Below are 19,041 nucleotides of genomic sequence, written 5' to 3' on the forward strand. Positions count from 1 at the left end.
ATGCTCGATACTCTTGCTTGAAGGTAGCTGAGTCTTAATCTCACCCAGACTTCTGCACTATAGCATACAGAGCCTGCTGACTAGCGACTGATGGTTGAGATGAGGACAAACCTGTAAAGAAGTCACATTTTATCTTACAGGTTCAAAATAAGCATACTTGCTATATAGTCTAGAAATTCTGCATTACTCTTGGTAAAGTTTGCTTTAATTATGCAAATTATTTGATATGAAAAAAGAAGAAATGAAAAGTTGTAGGGATTTGATTTTCAGTACTAGTTCTTTTCCCTGTAGATTTTCTGTGATGTCTTGCGTGTCTCTCTGTCCCTCAGTGACCTCCCACTTGAAAAGATATCCGTGTTTGGTATTAGCTGCTAAAGCCCCGGCTCACTATAAATAATGAGGACAGGTCAGATTCAGAGGACAAGTTTACCCCCAAGAGAATCAGTGGTTTTGGAGCATAAAAAATGAGGGTAAACAAAACTTTATTTAAATCAGTTTTCATTATACAGTCACAGGCACCAAATAGGAAGTGTAGATATTCAGTCCAATTTACTTTCAGCAAAACAAGAAGATCACTCTTGGGAGAAAATAATGTGATCTGCTTTTTTGGGGGGAAATTCAAGTTGCCACCGATTTTAATAGAGCAGCCCGCTGTGAGGATCGTGTATGAAATGACCTGAATTTTATGAAATATTTGAAGATGAGAAACAGGGACAACACTTTGCTTTTGCAATAACTTTTAAAAAACATGTTATAAAATGCATAAAACCTGATCATAAACTAACACCTTTTTTTTTAGTAAGTGGATGATTGCATTACTCATTTTAAAAAGACATGCACTTAGAAAACCACAGGGGATCTTGTTTTTATTGAAACTACCGAACAGTAATTTCCTCCTGTAATTTTCACGCACACCTCTTCAGCTGCCTCCAGCTCTACAATGATTGTTTTTAAAATGTATTCCTCCTTAAAAGATTCTTGACTGTAGTGGCACACATGTAGTGCTTGTTATCTTATAACAGCGTTGAAGACTGTGTATGTGTGGAGAAACTGAAATCGCGGGACGTAGAAGACGTTTTAACTGGCACTCAGAAGAGTCCTGTGACTTAGTGTGAAGTTGGGCTCTCAGCAGTTCAACCAAAACAACATAAGAGCTGGCCTTAGACCTCTCTCCAATTTAAGCTGCTCCAGCTCTACATCACTTGAAATTACTCTGGAAACAAAGGCTGACAGCTAAAGGGTCCTTTTGTTCCTCTGCTCGCCTCTCGCTGACACTCAACCTTGATTCACGTCGGACAGTTTGGCTGCTTGAGTTCAGTTGTAAAGTAGATCTTTGATAACAGTCTTGCTATCATCTTTCAGTTTAACAAAACCTTTAAATGCGACCTGGCTTTTATTTCTGACAGTCGTCTGCCACAAATGAAAAGCCTGTTTTTGTCTAACCTGCTGCGAGAAATAGGACAACAGATTTTTTTATTATAACTATTATTGCATTGACTACCCTGCCTGGGTAAAAGTTTGTTTGTACTGTAAAATATCAGTATTAAATTAAATATTTTCAGCACTATAAAGAGGTTAAATTAACATAAAAAAGGTATCTTTCTCTCTTTGTTAAGATTGATGCTCTTAGCACACAGGTGTCAGTAGCCAACAATGCTATTTATGCCCTGGTGGGGACACATTTCTAAAAAGCCTTTTTGGCCAACATTATGAAAAGGTCTCTTTTAACCCATTGTCATAATTTGAGGCCTAAAGGCATGCAGGGTAATCTGTGATTATAAATGGTCCATACGTGTGCATGTGAGTGTGTTTTTCTCTCTATGTGTGTTAGCGCTGTGGGACCTGTTCATGGTGTACAGGCCTCTAACCCATCGGTGGGATGGGCTCCAGCCACTGAAATAGGAAAAGGATGTAGGGATGGATGGATGAGCAGAGGTTTATCTTGTACTTTTCCCTTTATTATTATATAATTGATATCACAGTGATGGCCTGCCCTAAAGTTTAGTTGTTCTTTATTATCACACGCCCCCTTGTGTATTCACTCCGTGTTTCTTTGCTTGTATCTCTGCATTTTTTTTTGGGGGGGGGGGGGGGGGGGGGGGGGGGGGGGTTTGGTGTTCTGAGTTTGCTAGTTTATTTTTGTCACCTTTGTGTATGTATACAAAAGTACAACAAAGATATATAAATACTGTATATGCATACACACTCTACTCTAAACAGTATTAAAATATGCGATGCTGACATACCTTTTTTCTTATTGTCAGCTCTGACAAGTTGTCTCCTTTCCTTTTATATAACATATGACACTCTGACTCTCAGAATATCAGAATATATATTTTGAGTTCATAACAAACTCCTTGTGTTAAGAAGAAAATGCTCAGGCATTGTTTGACTGTTTATGTCTATCATCATGTGTTTTAGCCTATTAAAGAAATACCATATGGCCACATTAACAAGGTTGCAAGCTTGGGAGTCTCAAATGTCTTTATTTTTGAGCCATACACACCTCTCCAGAAAGCTGTCGCCTCTTCCTTAGCCAACATAAACATACATAAATATATGTAACAACAGGACAATAACAACCGTCATATTTTTTTTTCTGAAAAAACTGATTCTGCTTTGTTGGCTCTGTTCCCCTATTCATGCAGGGAGAGATGCATCTGTTCAATGTGACAAGGGAGGCAGATATTACTCATGTTTCCTGTCAACATTTTGGATGGACCGCGACAACTATTCGTCTCCAGGGTTTCTAGGCATGGAGATGGCATTTGTTTTCTTCACGATCAGTTTATTAGAAATCTTCCGCTGTGGTGACTCCAGGCAGTAATATGTCTCAGCAGTTTAAAAAACAGCATTAAATGATTTCTACAATATTCTTACCCCTTACCTAACTCAGGGGGTATAAATTACGTATTTCTATTTCCCAGAACCTTTCTTTTTATGGAGGCAATGCCATTGATGCGCTGTCCTAATGGAAGAAAAAGGCCCTGTTGTTGGATCAGAACAGGTTTAATCCCCTTGACGTTTATCCTAGAATTTATCCTTGTTTGTTCGGATGTATTAGAAACTGGTGTCAGACTAAGCTGTGGCCTTTCGCCGATATGCATACAGTGGCTAAAACATATTAATCCTCTCCGACTTTCACTCAGGTTGTTTGTGTCACAACAATCATCACAATAGCCTGGTAAAGAAACCAAAAAGGGCAAACAAGCTCAAAAAGGGACTTTTTAAAACAGACCTAGTATTTCCAAATCCATACTTGTATTCTCGGACTCTACATGAGTATTTTTGCATGATTCAAACTTTAAAATAATCTTATACTTTTGTTCGGCTGTTCAGTTTAGCCTCTGTCTGAAGCAAGCCCTCTCTCTTCAAGCTGATTGGGTGTTCTTTGTAAAAGAACTGCTGTATTAATTAGTTACTTACATGCATGCAAATCTCATTAGATGGCAATGTTTCTTCTAAAAGCATCTGCCACTGTGGACTGAAAGGTAATGCAATGCACTGCAGACCTGTTTAATATGCAGCTGTTGTATGACTCATGTAAGAATTAAAGGCTCGCCAGTTCCTACGGGTAAAAAAAGAATGGGGAACAAGAAAAGTTAGAACCGTTTAGAGTAAAAGAGAACTGAGTAGTTTTGTAATAACTACTCTACTTACTCTACTACTTACCGTGTCAGTACCTGGAAACAATACTATAGTTCAGACAAAACTTATTTTCACTATTTTCGTGTTCTGTTCACAACCAAGAAAAACAAAAGATCCACTTGAATCGGTGACGGCATCGCAGAAAGAGGACACAGCATCACAGTTTCAGTTTACCAGCAAGAGTTGTTTCATTGACACAGAAAATTAAATAAATATAAAAAGCTGGAAATCTGACAAAAAAGAAACAAAAAGAAAGAAAGAAAGAAAGAAAGAAAGAAAGAAAGAAAGTCTGGGCCAGTCAGGCAATATCCCGTAGGAATCAGAACTTCCCTGAACTAATGAGGCAAGAAAATTAAACCAACAAACAAAGGAGTGAAAAAAACAGACCAAAAAGGAAAATAAATAAATAAATCCTCACAAAGAAGCCGGGGACTGGAAAACTACTCAGTCCATGAGAAAGAGAGTGTCTCATGATATATATTATAACATAATATATATTATGTCACGCTGCTTATCTAAGAAAGAGAGAAGAAATGATTCAGGGAGGAGGAAAATGCTAAAGTAAATACTGTATGTAACACTATGATTCACAGTTAGAAAATGCTAACTACTCTGAAGCAGTACATGAATGTAACAAACATTTTTGGGGGAGAGGGGTTACTGAAAACTAAAAATAAAATGATACTCATCAATACCAGGATGCATCTATTTAATTTGTGCTACTCAGAATGGGTACGCACCTTCAAATAATGAGAAACTTGTCAATCATTTATGCAGTGCAGCAATGTACTGAAATAACAATGTTATGCCAGTGGGCGCTGTTCTTTATAGTGCAATACAATGAAATCAAATGATTAATCCCCCCACCCACCACCGCCACCCCATTTGCAGCCATGAGAGCTGTAAGGTTTTAAGCTTGACACAGCAGGAAACTGCCACAGTTTAGGACAGCATCCTAATTGTGATGTTAATGTTCTTCCCCATATATCCAGGAGCTGATTCGTTATTTTGCTAACAGGGGAAGCCCACCAACCCCAATCCTATCAGCAAGCCAACATATGTGGATGGCAGGATGACAAGTTGGATGCATCCAACTAAAATTCCTACTGATAATAGTACAGTGCATGTAATATTCTAGGAACTGTAAGTACTTTATTGTTACCTTCTTACCTAATACTGTGTTGCATTTATGCAACTAAAACCTCATATAAGACACTAAATGGAATACTTAAAAATAGTGTTTATAGTTCATATTATATATACTTATAATATCAGAATAAACCAGGGGGTCTATCTTCACATAAGGAGAGCATGCTGACAATGATATCTGAGCCATATCTGTTATATTGCTACTTAGGATACACTCTATACTTTATACTGATTAAATCACTAAGCAATAAGCTCTTAGTTTGTGTATATTTCCATGGTTCATTGTACATCATTTAAAGCCTCATATTGGGAACATTTACATAAGCAAAAACAGTCCATTCACCACCTTTCAGTCAGGAAATTCGATTCAAGGTTGGAGCCATTTATCAAAACAATAACAGACGTGTTGGTTTTGTAGTTTTTACTGATGCAATGCTCCAACTTACTATAACTACGCTTGATTAAAAAATCCCTGAGCTTCAGATTCCTCCATTTATTTAGATTCCAACATTTAGTGAACTTGAACATATATTTTAATAAAAGTCCAGATACTAATTTGTTACAAATTACACCCAGAGGATGATGTGAAAGTGTTGCAGGTTAAAATTGCCAAGCAGACAGTAATGAAGCATCAAGGACGAAGAGTTTCTTTTATCTTTGCTGTAAGTCATATTGAATGCCACTTCACAGCAGGATGCAGATATCTACGATATGTGAGTCGACAATAGTGGACAAGTCAGGACTTAGATATTTGCAAAGCTTTCCCAGTTTGTATAAATTTGCCTTGGGAATCATTAAAATGAACAAACTTAGAAAAAACAATACAAATTGAATGAACCCTAAGTTTATTCCTCTCGTAAATGAATACGCAGTCTGTTTTTTAACAAACAAATTCAATTTACAGTGACTCAGAATTAGGAGGCTGTTTGTACTGATTTATAAAGATAAGCAATTTGGATTCATAGATATACAATACATAAACTGTCCACTATAAATGATGAACAACACCGACTCACTCCTCAGTGTCTCTTTCTATCACTGCCTCCGGTGCCTGTAGCTATACAGCAGCTCGTATATTTGCGTGTGACTGCCAAGCAAATTTTATGCGAGCTTTTCGAAATGTCAGTGGAAATAAAACGTGAATTAGGAGTATTTTCCATCACTATGTTGAAAACAAACTGGCATCCCAAATGTCAACAACGAGATCTGCAAGTACATCAGAGAGAATGAGCTGTGTGAACGTGATTGTTGTTACTGCTCAGTGTCACAGCTATTTCATACTTTAACCTCAAAACACAAACAAAGACACGTATACTACTATGTATACTACAGACACGTTAGACAAACTAAAACCACAACTCGTAACGAAACGGCAGGTGTTATTTAAACATAGAACCAGTTAGATACAAACTTCTCTATGAGAAAAACACCAATGGTTTGAATATATTTGATTTAACTGAAATTAAAAATGATACTTCTTTGTAAATAGGAGATCATTGAGTGCATTTTCGCAGTTCCAGCTCGCTCTAATTCGACGCATAATTTACAAAAATGCGTTTTTGTAATAACCACGTCTTTTATCTGTCACTGCATGCTGCACCCTCTTCACATTTGCACGACATTGAATTGTGAACAATTCAGTGGATAAAAGGATGGGGGGGGGAAGAGGTCACAGACTGTCAGGAGCAGCACATAAAGAAGCAGAGAGAAATCCACATTGTTTATTGAGAAATGACAGCCAAAGCCAGGGGTGTGGTGTACAAAGAATGAAAAGTCTCATTTTCCAACACTGTTAGTCTGAAGCGGAAATGTACTGAAAAAAGAAGAGAAGAGGTAAACAAGGGCTAGGCAAGAGTACACCAAATGTGACCAGTGAGCCAAAACAAAACTTCTATGCAGTAGATTTATGCTGTCAATGAATATTTATTGATCCTTGTACTGTCAGTATGATGTAAACAGGTGACAGATTTAACGGTGCTATATTTAAATGTGCTGTGCTCATACGCAATCACAGAAGTGTGAGGTTTAGCTTCCTTTGTTGAAATGGTAATTATTATACATTATCATAAACTGGGTCTTACAGCTTCAGCTACAGCACGCAATATATAACAGTGAAGGCTATAAATACATTGTAACCAACAATATGTTTATAGCTTATATTTTCTAAAACATGAGAGTTAAAAACAACCAAAAAACACACACAGATGATGAAACAAGTTGTAAAGAAATCAATAGTGCAGTCAAGACATATTGAGTTGGCACACTTTTATACGTATTTTTTACACGTTGGCACAGGAAAAGAGAACCTGAGGTTTATTAAAAGCCTGTTTGACTGTCGATGGCTTGTTTGACTTTTATTGGTACCGTTACAATTTTGGATCTTATTTTAAAAAGACAGTCACTGACATTTTGTTTGCATCAAATGACTTGCATCAGCTTAGGCATAAACATCAACATCGTAATATTTCTCATTTTCATTTGCTTAAGCAATTTGCTGTATTAGTACTCGCATCTGAAGCTCTAATCCTCCAGTTTTTGGTAGCGCTCTTTAAGCTTTATGGAGATAAAAATGTTCACATACATATTTTTCTTAAAGACACAGTGACATTAAAAATACATTTGTAAGGCTGTAATCCTGCTTCAACAAGTTATTTAACTTGCAACAAGTAAAATTATAATGATTGTGGAGCTTTCGACTTTGAGTCATTCAAGCATAATTCTGAATGATTTTTATTCAAACCCTCTTTCGGCTGTCGCGATCCACATATTTAAGCCACATAGTCTACATCATAATACACAAACTAAAGATCCTCCAACCATCATTTCACTTCACTTTACAGAACATAACTTTAATCCTTTAATTCAGCCTGGAAACAGCGTCGGCCAAACTTCTCAAAACTGCAGAATCACCTTTTAGTAATTGGCTAAACGCACTACTTGGTCGTTTCTGTATTTCCCGCTGCGCCGCTCCTCTTCACACGATGTCCTCTCTCATTTCCCTTTGTGCTTGTTGAAAAGAGCGTAGAGGACTTTCAAGGTTGCAGTGGTGTCCAGAGAGACAATATCTGTCACAATATTCAGAGGAGACATAATCCACATGCAGCATCCTTAAGCCACTGAGGCGGTAAGAATATGCGGACACTTTTTACCAGCATTAGCTAATAGCTACTCTCACAATCCATCCTAAGAGGTCATAGATCAGGAGGACAAAAAAAACATTAGATGGAAACTTAATCAATATGTCCTTGGTGAGATAAGATCCCTACAAAATTGCTCTCTGTTGTGAGATGCTCTGACTGAATGAATGTGACAGAAAGATCGACTTCACCATTGGCTAACCTAATTAATTCACGCAGCATGCTCTCATTTTAGGCCCTGAGAGCTGGGATTCCTCATTCAGTGGCTGCAATTATGCCGTTAATTAAAAAGACACCAAAAATGAATTAAATTACCCAATCGCTCCTGGCACAGATTAATTGTGCTAGTCCTTACATTAACAGTTATCGTGTCGAGGATTTATTTTACAATTACAGGCTCTGTGGCTGGGAGGCAATATGGTGGGACAGCTTTAGCGATCTAAAGAGAGGAAGATTCAAGTTTAGAGGGAAGTTCCTCCTGTCAATAGCGCATCTGCAGGGAAGTGGAGTGAATCTGCTTGCCACTGATTGATTCCCACACTTAGAGGAGTCAGTAACTCACCCGGTCACCTGCTTGATTTCACTCTCCGCCTTATGGAATGATGTAGTCTATGTGACCGAAGGAAATTACCCAAACACACACATGAGCGTTGCTGGTGGCATACGATGTAGTCATACCGCATGAACCCACCACAGATGTATGCTTTAAACTTGAAAATAAACAAAAACGAATGCTGTAGCTTTATGACTTCCTAGAATTTGAACCTTTTCATGTGTACATGTGGCCATTAGAGATCATGAGTATATGTCAAAGAAAGTCGGCATCTTGCATGCTAAATAACATAACATCCATGAGGGCTACCTACAACAAAGTCACAAGCAAAAAGTGATTGGCTGTAAGTGCAATTGGCGTTTGGCAAATTCTTTTTATGTGGATGGGGCTTACAACAGCAAGCCTACACCATTAAAAACAGCCCCCAAACACACAAACATGATATTTTGTTATAATAAAAAACTAACCTAAACATACAAAACCTTGATCTGGTTCTTCATCTAATATTGACAAAAATTATGTTTGTAAATATTGAATACAGTTGATTACACACTGTAAAATTCACTAAAGCTGCCATTAATCCATCCATTTTCTGCTGCTTATCTGGGTCTGGGTTGCAGTTTAAGCAGAGAAGCCCAGAGCTCCCGTCTCCCCCAACCTCCTCCTCCAACTCATCCAGATGGGGGGACACCAAGGTGTTCCCATGCTACCTAAGAGATGTAATGTCTTCGGTTTGCCCTAGCTTCGCTCTGAGGCCTTCTCCTGATAGGATATGCCTGAACCACCTTGATTAGTTGGCCCTTCGGATACCCAAACCACTTCAACTGTCTCTTTTCCATGTGAAATATTAGCAGCAGTCTTCAGTAAGACAGATAACACAAATTCATTCAGATAAACACCCACACATTGATATAGCCTAGTAACAGTAACAGTAAGGATCAATCTCTGTGTCTAATCATCTATAGTGATACTCATCATGGCACGAGTGGCGCTCATTCATATTCAGCACGCTATTCCATCTCCCTCTCCAAAACACTCTCAAACTCTCACTCCACGGTGTAGAGCACATTAATTCAGCAATCCCCTTCCTTGCATGACATACAAACACATTTTAGCATTTTTTCCGTCATCCAGATAAATTCTCCTGATAAAGGGCATCATCACTGAATTAGTTTGACATTGGTGTCTTGGAGCGCTGTAGGATTTCATTTTTTCATGGTAACGATCATTTTATCTGCAGGCCTTTTTTCTTCTTCATCATCTGTGCCTGGCATTTCAATCTCAGTAAAACAGTCATGAACAAGTTCTGAGTGTGTTATGTGTGAACAAAGTGGATTTGTCTCACCTTGTGGGTCAACATTGGAGAGCTGAAAGCCTGTATCCTTCAAGAGGTCCAAGGCCAAGGTGACATTATGAAGCTAGAATTTTTTGAAAAAACAACAAAAAAATTTCAAATGAGATAATTCTGCAATGAACCACACTTATTGTAAGACTATATCACATACAACAAAAGCTATATTCTACCCCACTTTTGGTAAAAAAGTTGACTCTGTAACAACAGTAGAGATATTTATTGAATAAACTGTACTTTAGTGCTGAACTTACAATTATGAAGTGCTTTAACTTTAAATTTGAAGATTTCCATTTTATAATACTTGTATATTTTATTCCACTATGATAATATACTACAAGCCTTTTGTACTCTGGTGCTTTTATCGCATAGTAATAGCTATAGGTACTAATTACTTTTAAAATCATACATCTATTTTCTTAAATGCTTTCCCAACTAGGGGCATGGGAGGGCTGGAGCCTGTCCCAGCTAACATCTGGCAAACACACAGTATGCCCTGGAGTATTATACAACCCTGGAAATGTTAGTGGTCCATCACAGGACCAGCACAGAGAAACAGACAATCATTCACACCAACTACAGCTAATTCAGAATCACCAAATAACCTGACATTTATGTTTTTAACAACAACAACAACAACAACTTTTATTATGGGGACCGTATAATATTCATTTGATCATATCATATCTTTTAATGGGCACTGCTCTGGGTCATGTTTTAGTACTGTATCCAAGTGATCGGCCGGGAATTAGATTGATAGATGATCAGATGAAAAAGTGTACTTCATTCCTAACACTTGTGAACTGAATAAAGGAATTTGTGTAAATGCGTACACTGCACCAAAAATAAAATACGTTTGAACAAAATTTTGAGTTATATTTTGAGAAAATAAAGCTTTGAATGTGGCATGAATCCATATATGTGAATCTATACTTTACCATCTCAGAGTCACTGACAGGGGTCAGGTTGAAGTCAAAGAGCGGGATGAAAAAACCCTCCAACTGTCCGATCAGCAGCAGCAGAATCACACCATCAGCAAACTGGACAGCAAACCCACAGAGCATTGGAACATTGAAAGTGATAAGGGAAGTAATCACTGAGTCTATTTTTATCAAAAGAAAGCCTGTAAGCAGTAGAAGGTTTCCAGCTGTTGGTGTATACCTGTTTGTCCATATCTATCACCTGCAGACCCAGAGATGATATATGCTGGTTGACAAAGTGTACCAGGGCCTACAACAGAGAAATTATAAAACTGTGCAGTTTGAAATGCAACTTGACAATTTAGGGTATCTTCATCAAAACCCAAAGCATTAGTTGGAATGGTTAATATATCAGACTCTTAAAGTAAGACATCTAAACTTGTTCATTCTGCACCTCGTGTAGCTCACTCGAAATCAAGGAAAGTATTAGTCAGCCAGCAAAAAACGACTGCACTTTTAAAATATGAGATTTTTTTGTCTCTTTCTCTCTGTGAGCTGCTTTGTGTCAGCCTATAGCTCATTTCAGACTTTGTTGTCCTGTATTTCAAGTGTTCTCACAACTCTTGTGTTCAGGCATTTAGTTATCTTAGTCAAATATTGGAACTTCTGGCTCCAAAATCCTAAAATTGAGTCTTCAAAACAGGATTTCACTAACCCATGAGTGTTGTCATGGTGGCTACTTCCATTTTTTTACATGCAGTCTGTGAAAATTATTTGATTTTTTAAAAAAAAAAAAAGAAAGAAAGAAAGAAAAAAAAAGATCATGCTCAACAGTATTTGAAAATCATCTTTTGCAAGAAGGCCAAAAAGCCTTACAAGCACATTGGATTAAGAGTCCCGTCCTTCACCAGCCAGCTCTGTTCATCTGCCATGTATTGAAGGTTCAGATCAGGCAACAAACACACAGCGTGACATTTATCATTTGTGTTAACACCACTGGAGTTCCTCTCTCTCTAGAGATGAGAAAGTCAACACCTTTAAAAAATCTCGGCACTTCTTTACTTTTTCTGGTGTCCTTGTTATACCTTTTTCACTGTGTTGACCTTGTGAGCCTCAAGCTTCAGCAGTTGCTCGATGGGATCTTCCCCTGGGTGACCAGACAGCCAAAAAAATGTGTTAGTAGGCTGTAATGCTTTTTGGATGACATTCAAGATGTCACATCAGCTCAACCTCTGACCACTCTCACTCACTTTCAGTATTGCTGAGGGAGTCTGTGTCGCTGCTGAAAAGGCAAAAAGGATTTATATATATATATATATATATATATATATATATGAGGTGAGTTTTTCTTCACATTTACAGGATCACACGAGGCAGTAAGCACCTCACCTTCCCTCTGTTAAGATTTCCACTTGCACATCTGATTTGATTCCACTTTTGCTGACCTGGGTGTACAGCACACCACAATGAGCAACAATTACACAAAGTGTGTCTGAAACCATCCTGGAGCAAAAGAAAAAGTGCCAAAGTTTGACAAGAACAACTTACTTCTACGACTACAACTTCAATCTTCACATCAGAGGGCAAATCCAATTCAGGCTGGAAACATCTCACCATGGCAACAAGCAGATGAAGGGTGGCCAGAAGGTCCTTGTTGTGGATGACTGACAGGTAAACAGCAGAGGACCAGACACACACAAAAGAAAAATCGGCCGATGTGATCAAACTCTCAAGCAGGGCACGAGTGTCTTTGATAAATAAGAAACTGACACTTGGCCCCATAACCTACTTACCATTAGTACATACCAGCAGCTATTTTCAATATCAATCCAGTTTTCAGCAAATCTAAACAATAGCATTTATTTTTATCTATTTATGTCTTCACTCTGTAAGTAAAACTTTCTCCACAGCTAATGATCGGAGCACTCCCATTAAGAACAACTCCATGATGACCCTGTTAGACAATATTACCATATTATATTGACCTTCTTGGTAATATATTATCCTTATTATTACTCCTGTTGCCTAACATTAAAAGAATTTAAATGGTGATGCATGTACAGCCCTATTTTTAGGTTTTTGTTTTTTTAATAAAAGCAACAAGCAAATCCCATAAACTGAGATTTTATTCAGACTAAATCAATTCAATCAATCAAAATTCAGAATGTTTAACATGAGACAATTTACTCTTTTATGAAAACTGTTAGCTCAGCTGCTGCCATCAAAGTCAAAATGACCTTATTTTTTCTTAACATTTTCTCAGTTCATCAAATCATTGGATTTGATTTTTATTTACATTTTACACTGTACACTAACTTTGTTTGAATTGGGGTTGTACTACAGAACAGCAGCAAACATGATTATCACCAAATCATGTTAACTTTTAATTAGCATTCGCACAGATTAGTCTTTTTTGATACGTTTCCCTGTCTTCTATTTGGATTCACCCTGAACAAAACGCAAAGGAAGGCAATGAAAGAAAGTGAAATAATTGTAGTCAAGAATCTGACAGCTGCCCTGCCAGGTTATGTTGTGTCAGCCCAAGAAAGAACATTTTAGGTAAAGTGTTCAGCAGTCTATAAGTTATTTCTCTGCATAACCAAGCAACCAGCACTGACATGTGATTAAAATGAAACCCTATAATGTCAGGAAATTTTATCTCCACCAAAATCCTGCGCAGTTGGTGTAAGCTTACATGGTACCCTTGTGATAGCACCAAATCCTGTTGAAATGAGAGGGTTGCCAGAAGAGAACATTTGTTGACTTGTTTGTTTGCGAAGCCCAGTCGGCAGCATGACTCACGTTTGACGTTCCATTTGATCTGACTGCTGTCCTGCGTGCCCAGTCTCTTGCCCAGCTCCTCCATGATTATTTCCAGCTTGCGGATCTGAGCTGTGCTGGTCAGCGCTATCTCTTCCACATTCAAATGCACGTCGGCCAACCTGGCTGAAGAAATCAAGAAACAACCGAGTATCATTATAGGGTCTGACTGACAACAACCTCCAGCTTTTTAACATAATATCTGTTTGTTTTTCATCCTCTCAGTCAAATCACTATCAAACGCAAGTAAGTATGATAAATGAAATATCAAATATTCATTATCTCACACAGCAGGTGATGAAGTACCAGTCCATCATACACATCCTCCTCCAGACTCTGAACAACGATGTGCTCGGGTTTCAAAGTCTTATTGATCCAATCAACCAGTGCCTACCGAGATATAATTCATCACACGGTCAGAGAAATTATCCGCTTTCATCTTCTTGCATACATTTTTCCTTTATCAGTGTTGCAGATGAAGAAAAAAAACAGCAAGAGACCCTGTTTTTAAAGATTGTGCTTTTGGATCCCGAAACAGATAATAATAATAATAATGCAAGATACAAGTGCTCATCTAAAAGAAAGCTTATATTTCACTTGTTTTCCTCTCAAGTTTACATATAAGACGTCAGAATTATTTCAATTTTTCCATTTGTGTGAAACATTAGCGCTGCCCTCTTTACAACAATATGTTTAAAATTCTGATCCAGCAGAGTCTGCTGGCTCCTCGCCGTGACATCTGTCTCCCATCTTCTCTTATAATTATGCTCATTAAAATTTCACCCATCCTCACACCTTATTCCTGTATGCAGCCCACTAAAGACACAAAGGTAATCTCAGATCTGCGGCTGTCCAGGACGGGCGTTTGATGTTACAGTAAATGTGAAATAGAAGAAAGCGAATCCGACATGTGCAAGGCAGGGATTCATTTCTTACCTCCTTCAGCTTTTCAAGTTTGGGGTCTTTTAAAGATGTTGGTTGTATGAGTTTCCTCTTCTCCCCTGTAATGGACATGAAAACAAAACTGCGCTAGTCTCTTACGTCACCCAAAGTGCATCTGATAGCTCTCTTTAGAATTTCTGCTTTGAATATTTCAGTGATAGGTTTTACATGTTTTGGCAGTACCACTATGTTTGCTGCTTATTCACATATACTTTGAGGTTGGCCATTTTCAAATGCATTCCCTTCATACATCCAGCCCTCCCGAGCAACATAGAAATCAGCAGAGCCCGCAAAGCTGTTTCGGTTAGTCTAATCTATCTCGGCAGAACTTCTAACTTGGCAATATAATTAAGCTGCGAGAATCATAATTTTATGTGGAGTATGGATCAAAGAATTATTCGAAATCTATTGCTTTACTTAGAAAGACAAGCCCACTCCAACTCTGCTGTATGGAGCGTCTTGCATCTTTATGCAATGCTTTTGAATTGTGGCCAATTTCAGCTCCCAACAGAACTGCTTTCTCGATGAAGTCGGTGTTTTATAAACCCATCATTCGGTACACAAAAACTTTGATACTAGCCGGGGAACATAGTGGAGGATTCAGCAAATTAAAAACCAGATATTCACCCCAGGAGGTGGCAGAGACCAGAGCACACCAGATTTCACATGAAAGAGAATACAGGACCTAAACTCATTTCCTCCATGTCTGCTAAATGTGTAAATGAGCAACTGTCACCTTTCAAGTTCACAACATCAGTGCCCCCAAATGATCCGAAGGTCATGTCCTGCAGGTTTAAATGATTACAGATAGACTGGACACGTCTATATTCATTATCCTCATTATATAATATTGGCGAAAGTCTAATAGAAATGCACGAGGCAGACACGATTTTCAATATGAGGTCACTGGGATGATCTTTTACATGTGCCGCATGAATCACTGATGACTAAGATTGACCTTTTGAGTAAATGCAAACATACCCTGAAAAGACTCAAGTTCCACAGGCTCTTCTTCTTTCTGATAATTAAAGATGTTCTCCTCCATCATTCCTCTGCAAAGTGATATCTTCACCTCTGCTGACCTGTCAACACATTTACATAAAATTACAACAAACTACAGGAATTTCTAATACACAGTGTATGATATCAATACAAGATCAAGCAGGGTTCTCAAAGTTTTAAAGATCGAATAGCGGTGTACCCCTCTTCTCTTCTTCCAGCTCAGAGGATGACTTACATTAGAAACTATTGTTTTTAGATATTTGTTAAGTATTGGTGAGGTAGAACTTCTTGACACCAGCTGATTTTGTTGGGGGGGGGGCGCGTCAACCAGACATTTTTCTGCATGGGCCCAGAAGAACATCTACAAAAACAGTGTAAGCTCCATTGTTCCATCTACAAACCAAATTTTGAAAAGATTTCCATGCAAAATAAATGAGTTTGGACTCATTTGAACAGAGGTGATGTCTTGTGGTCTACTAATTAAAACTGTACATTTTTTTAGACATGAATACAACATCTGGATTAAAGGGAACATGAACCGTTCATATAAACAGCAAACAGCAAACTTGCAAACTTTGAGAAGGGTTTATTAATGCTAAAAGGTACAGAGTTTCATTGTTTGCATTGTTGTCCAGATGTCCTTTTCAAGAAGACCCTGCTTATTTTGGCTAAACAAAGTCAAACCACACTCTGCACAACAGCATGACTCCTTATTAAAATAGTCCAGATGGTAAAATCACCTTCCTCTAGTCAGAATAGTCAACTATTGAAAATATTGGGACCGTTCAATTTCCTACTTTGATGTAAAATACAAAGAGGAAGATAATAATTCTATTTCAAGCAAGAACAGAAAAACATTTTACTTTCAATCAGTTGGTCTTAAGACTTACCACATGCTTGGACTGTTATTAAAAGACACCCAGCAGGAAACATAGCCCTAATATAACCTCTTCCAAAGCATGTTGCTGGCTTCAAATTCAAAATGTGCATCTCTTTTTTTAAACACTTCGCAGTTTTACTATTTGTCTTTGCACCCCAAAGGCAAGGTTTAAAGGATGTGCAAATCACTGAATTCTGCTTTCATCACAATACACAATTTGTACACAATTTGTTCCAACTTTCTCAGGGGGGAAAGTGGGTTGTAAAGCACAGAAGAATGAAGAAACACTTTCTCTATGAATATGTTTGGCAGAAAATACTCTCAGTGGTGCCTCAGTAAGTCCGGAGCCATACTGCTCAGTTTTCAGCTGGTTTTGAGGACTGACCAGCAGTGAAAAATGCCGGCTGTGATGGCAGACAGCTTACCTTTGAGAGGAAATCTTGTATCTCAGAATTGTTGCTTTTAAAGTACAAAGACAAAAACAGCCTTGTGCTCAGCTCAGCCACACAGAACTTCTAATGCAGGTATATTACTCTGACTGAAGGTGTTACACGTTTCTAAAAACACAGAGAAACGGAAACTGATTGGGTTTGGAATCGATCTGTTCCAAAAACACGTTATACCAAAACAGGAAGCCACTTAACTTCCTCACTTCTTTTTTTTCCCTTTTCTTTTTTTTCTCAACGGCAAACTCATTAGATCAAGAACTTCAGGTCCCTGCAGAGTTACAGGGGCTGGTCTTGTTTCTGTGAACATTTTGAATCATATGGCCTGAGACAAAGCACAGCAAACACATAAAGCAACACACTCTGACAAAACAGACGTGACCTGGAGCTTGTCAAACGGTTGTTTCCTGGATCTGTGGAACAGAAACGCCTCGGTGAGCAACTTCTCTTTCTCTGGGTGTTTAGATTGTGTGTGGCTTCCTTTTCCTGAGGTTGACAGTAACTTTCAAACAAGGTCATAAACAAAAAGTCTTTTTGAATAAGCTTACCTTCAGCACTCTGGGAGCGACTCGGCAGAATTGAGTTCCTTAGCTGATGTCAACTCCACAAAGTGTCAAAACAGCGATATATCAGAAGTGGAGGGCTGTACTCAATCTGAATAGACTCTTGTTATTTCTATCAATGCAAAGGTCTGGCTGTACTCAATTTGAAAACTGTTGGCTTGAAAGAAAATAACATGTCACAGGGTTGAAAAGGAAGATAAGCGCATGAGAGGATGTGGCAGAGAAGAAGATAGCACTTCCTCTTTTTGATATTGGCTTCGACGCCGAGCGTTTTCTGATAGGAGCGTTTATGCTCTGTGACACGAACCCTGGATAAGACTTTAATAATAAGTAGTCATTGAGCGAACAAGAACAGGGAAGACTCTTGTATTGTTTTGAAAACTACACTTCAGGAGGGCCGTGAGAAGCGTGACACTCAGAGGCCTGAACCACTCGACTCACACATCTCCATCTGTGACCACCCGGATCAATTTGCCGTCATCTGGCCTTCTCGGTTACACAAACACATTAAAAGGAAAAGAAAAAGAAAAGCAAAGATAGACAACAAAACAACGACCTCTGTCTGTGCACTGGCCTTGTTGAAGAAAAGAAAAAGGACCACCCATCAGTCAGACGAGGGGCAATTTAGGGGATGTGGAAGGTTACCATAGCAACAAAGGAAAGAGACAAGAAAATAAAGGCCTAAAATAAACCTATAATTCCTTTAGCTAAACCCAAATTGAAGGAACTGTCTGTTCAAAAGCCAATCTCGCTCAGAAAGCCAAAGCAAATTTAACCAATCTCACAAGCAAGAGATAAAATAAAATTCCCATTCTGCTTGATTCCACACATTTATTTTTCTGATAGCCTAGATTAAACAGAAAAAGAAAAAAAATTCAGACACACACTGGTGAACCAGCCAGTGTTAACTCTGTCTGAATTGACTCATCCATTCTCTCAATAATTCAGACCGGCTCGAAAATGCATGAGCAGTCGTGCACTGTACATCTTAGCAGGTCTTGAGGTGGCACCACAGGGCCAGCTCTGCTTCAGGAGAGTAGTAATAGGTCCGGGTCTCCTTGGAGAGCTGTCTGAAAGGCTGGTCAATATAAAGATACTCTGACTCTGACTCTCCTGGGACGGCAAGAACACACTGCAGTCAAGGCAGGAAGCAACAGCATGAACTTTTAAATATGATTTAAAATATGCGTACTATGCATAGTTCAGAGAAAACATGCTATTAAAGAGTATAGTATAGGAATAACATGGAACATATTAATAATGTACAGTAAAAAGAGGTAAAAAGAAAGTAAACCATTCTTCAACTTTAAGATTTTATGTATCAGGACTTTTTGTTAATAATTTGTTCTAAATCAGGTCTTAAAATTGTTTAATTACAGCCTTGGATTAACAGCAACATGACACACCTTACCTTATCGTTATTTATGTAGCAAAAAAAACAAGCCAAAACACAAAAGCAGTGTGTGAAAAAGTACACCCTTACTGTTTCAAAAGCAATTAAGAAGGTAGGTAGGCAGCCAGGTGCTGCCGATCAATGCACAAGAAAAACTGTGAGCACAAAAGAAGAGGTTTTGGCAGTTTGTAGATTTGGAGTATTCAGGTATGTGTTATTACAATGCCACAGGGGGAA

General features: G+C 38.3%; 1 protein-coding gene across 1 annotated transcript; it reads right to left on the minus strand.

Moving 5' to 3' along the window:
• Window positions 1–7,037: 7,037 nt before the first annotated feature.
• parvg (parvin, gamma) lies at window positions 7,038–17,892 on the minus strand. Its single transcript, XM_085357626.1, has 13 exons — window positions 17,231–17,892; window positions 15,502–15,602; window positions 14,515–14,579; window positions 13,866–13,968; window positions 13,561–13,704; window positions 12,307–12,422; window positions 12,148–12,203; window positions 12,009–12,040; window positions 11,844–11,905; window positions 11,000–11,068; window positions 10,777–10,878; window positions 9,833–9,905; window positions 7,038–7,862 (listed from the first exon to the last, which is right to left on the minus strand). The coding sequence occupies exons 1-13, from the start codon at window positions 17,365–17,367 to the stop codon at window positions 7,789–7,791; spliced, it is 1,134 nt and encodes a 377-aa protein (XP_085213752.1). The 5' UTR covers window positions 17,368–17,892; the 3' UTR covers window positions 7,038–7,788.
• Between the last annotated feature and the right edge of the window lie 1,149 nt (window positions 17,893–19,041).

This window comes from Diplotaxodon limnothrissa, linkage group LG7, assembly GCF_057381915.1.
Source record: "Diplotaxodon limnothrissa isolate DT_005_m linkage group LG7, D_limnothrissa_male_GT1.1, whole genome shotgun sequence".
Taxonomy (NCBI): domain Eukaryota; kingdom Metazoa; phylum Chordata; class Actinopteri; order Cichliformes; family Cichlidae; genus Diplotaxodon; species Diplotaxodon limnothrissa.

Excerpts from the sequence above, each read along its gene's own strand:
- parvg (XM_085357626.1), bottom strand. The coding sequence starts at position 17,367 with ATGACCTTGTTTGAAAGTTACTGTCAACCTCAGGAAAAGGAAGCCACA. Across the intron at positions 11,906-12,008 it reads CTCCCTCAGCAATACTGAAA|GGGAAGATCCCATCGAGCAA; the intron begins GTGAGTGAGAGT and ends CTGGTCACCCAG. Across the intron at positions 7,863-9,832 it reads CTCCAATGTTGACCCACAAG|ATATTGTCTCTCTGGACACC; the intron begins GTGAGACAAATC and ends ATATTGTGACAG.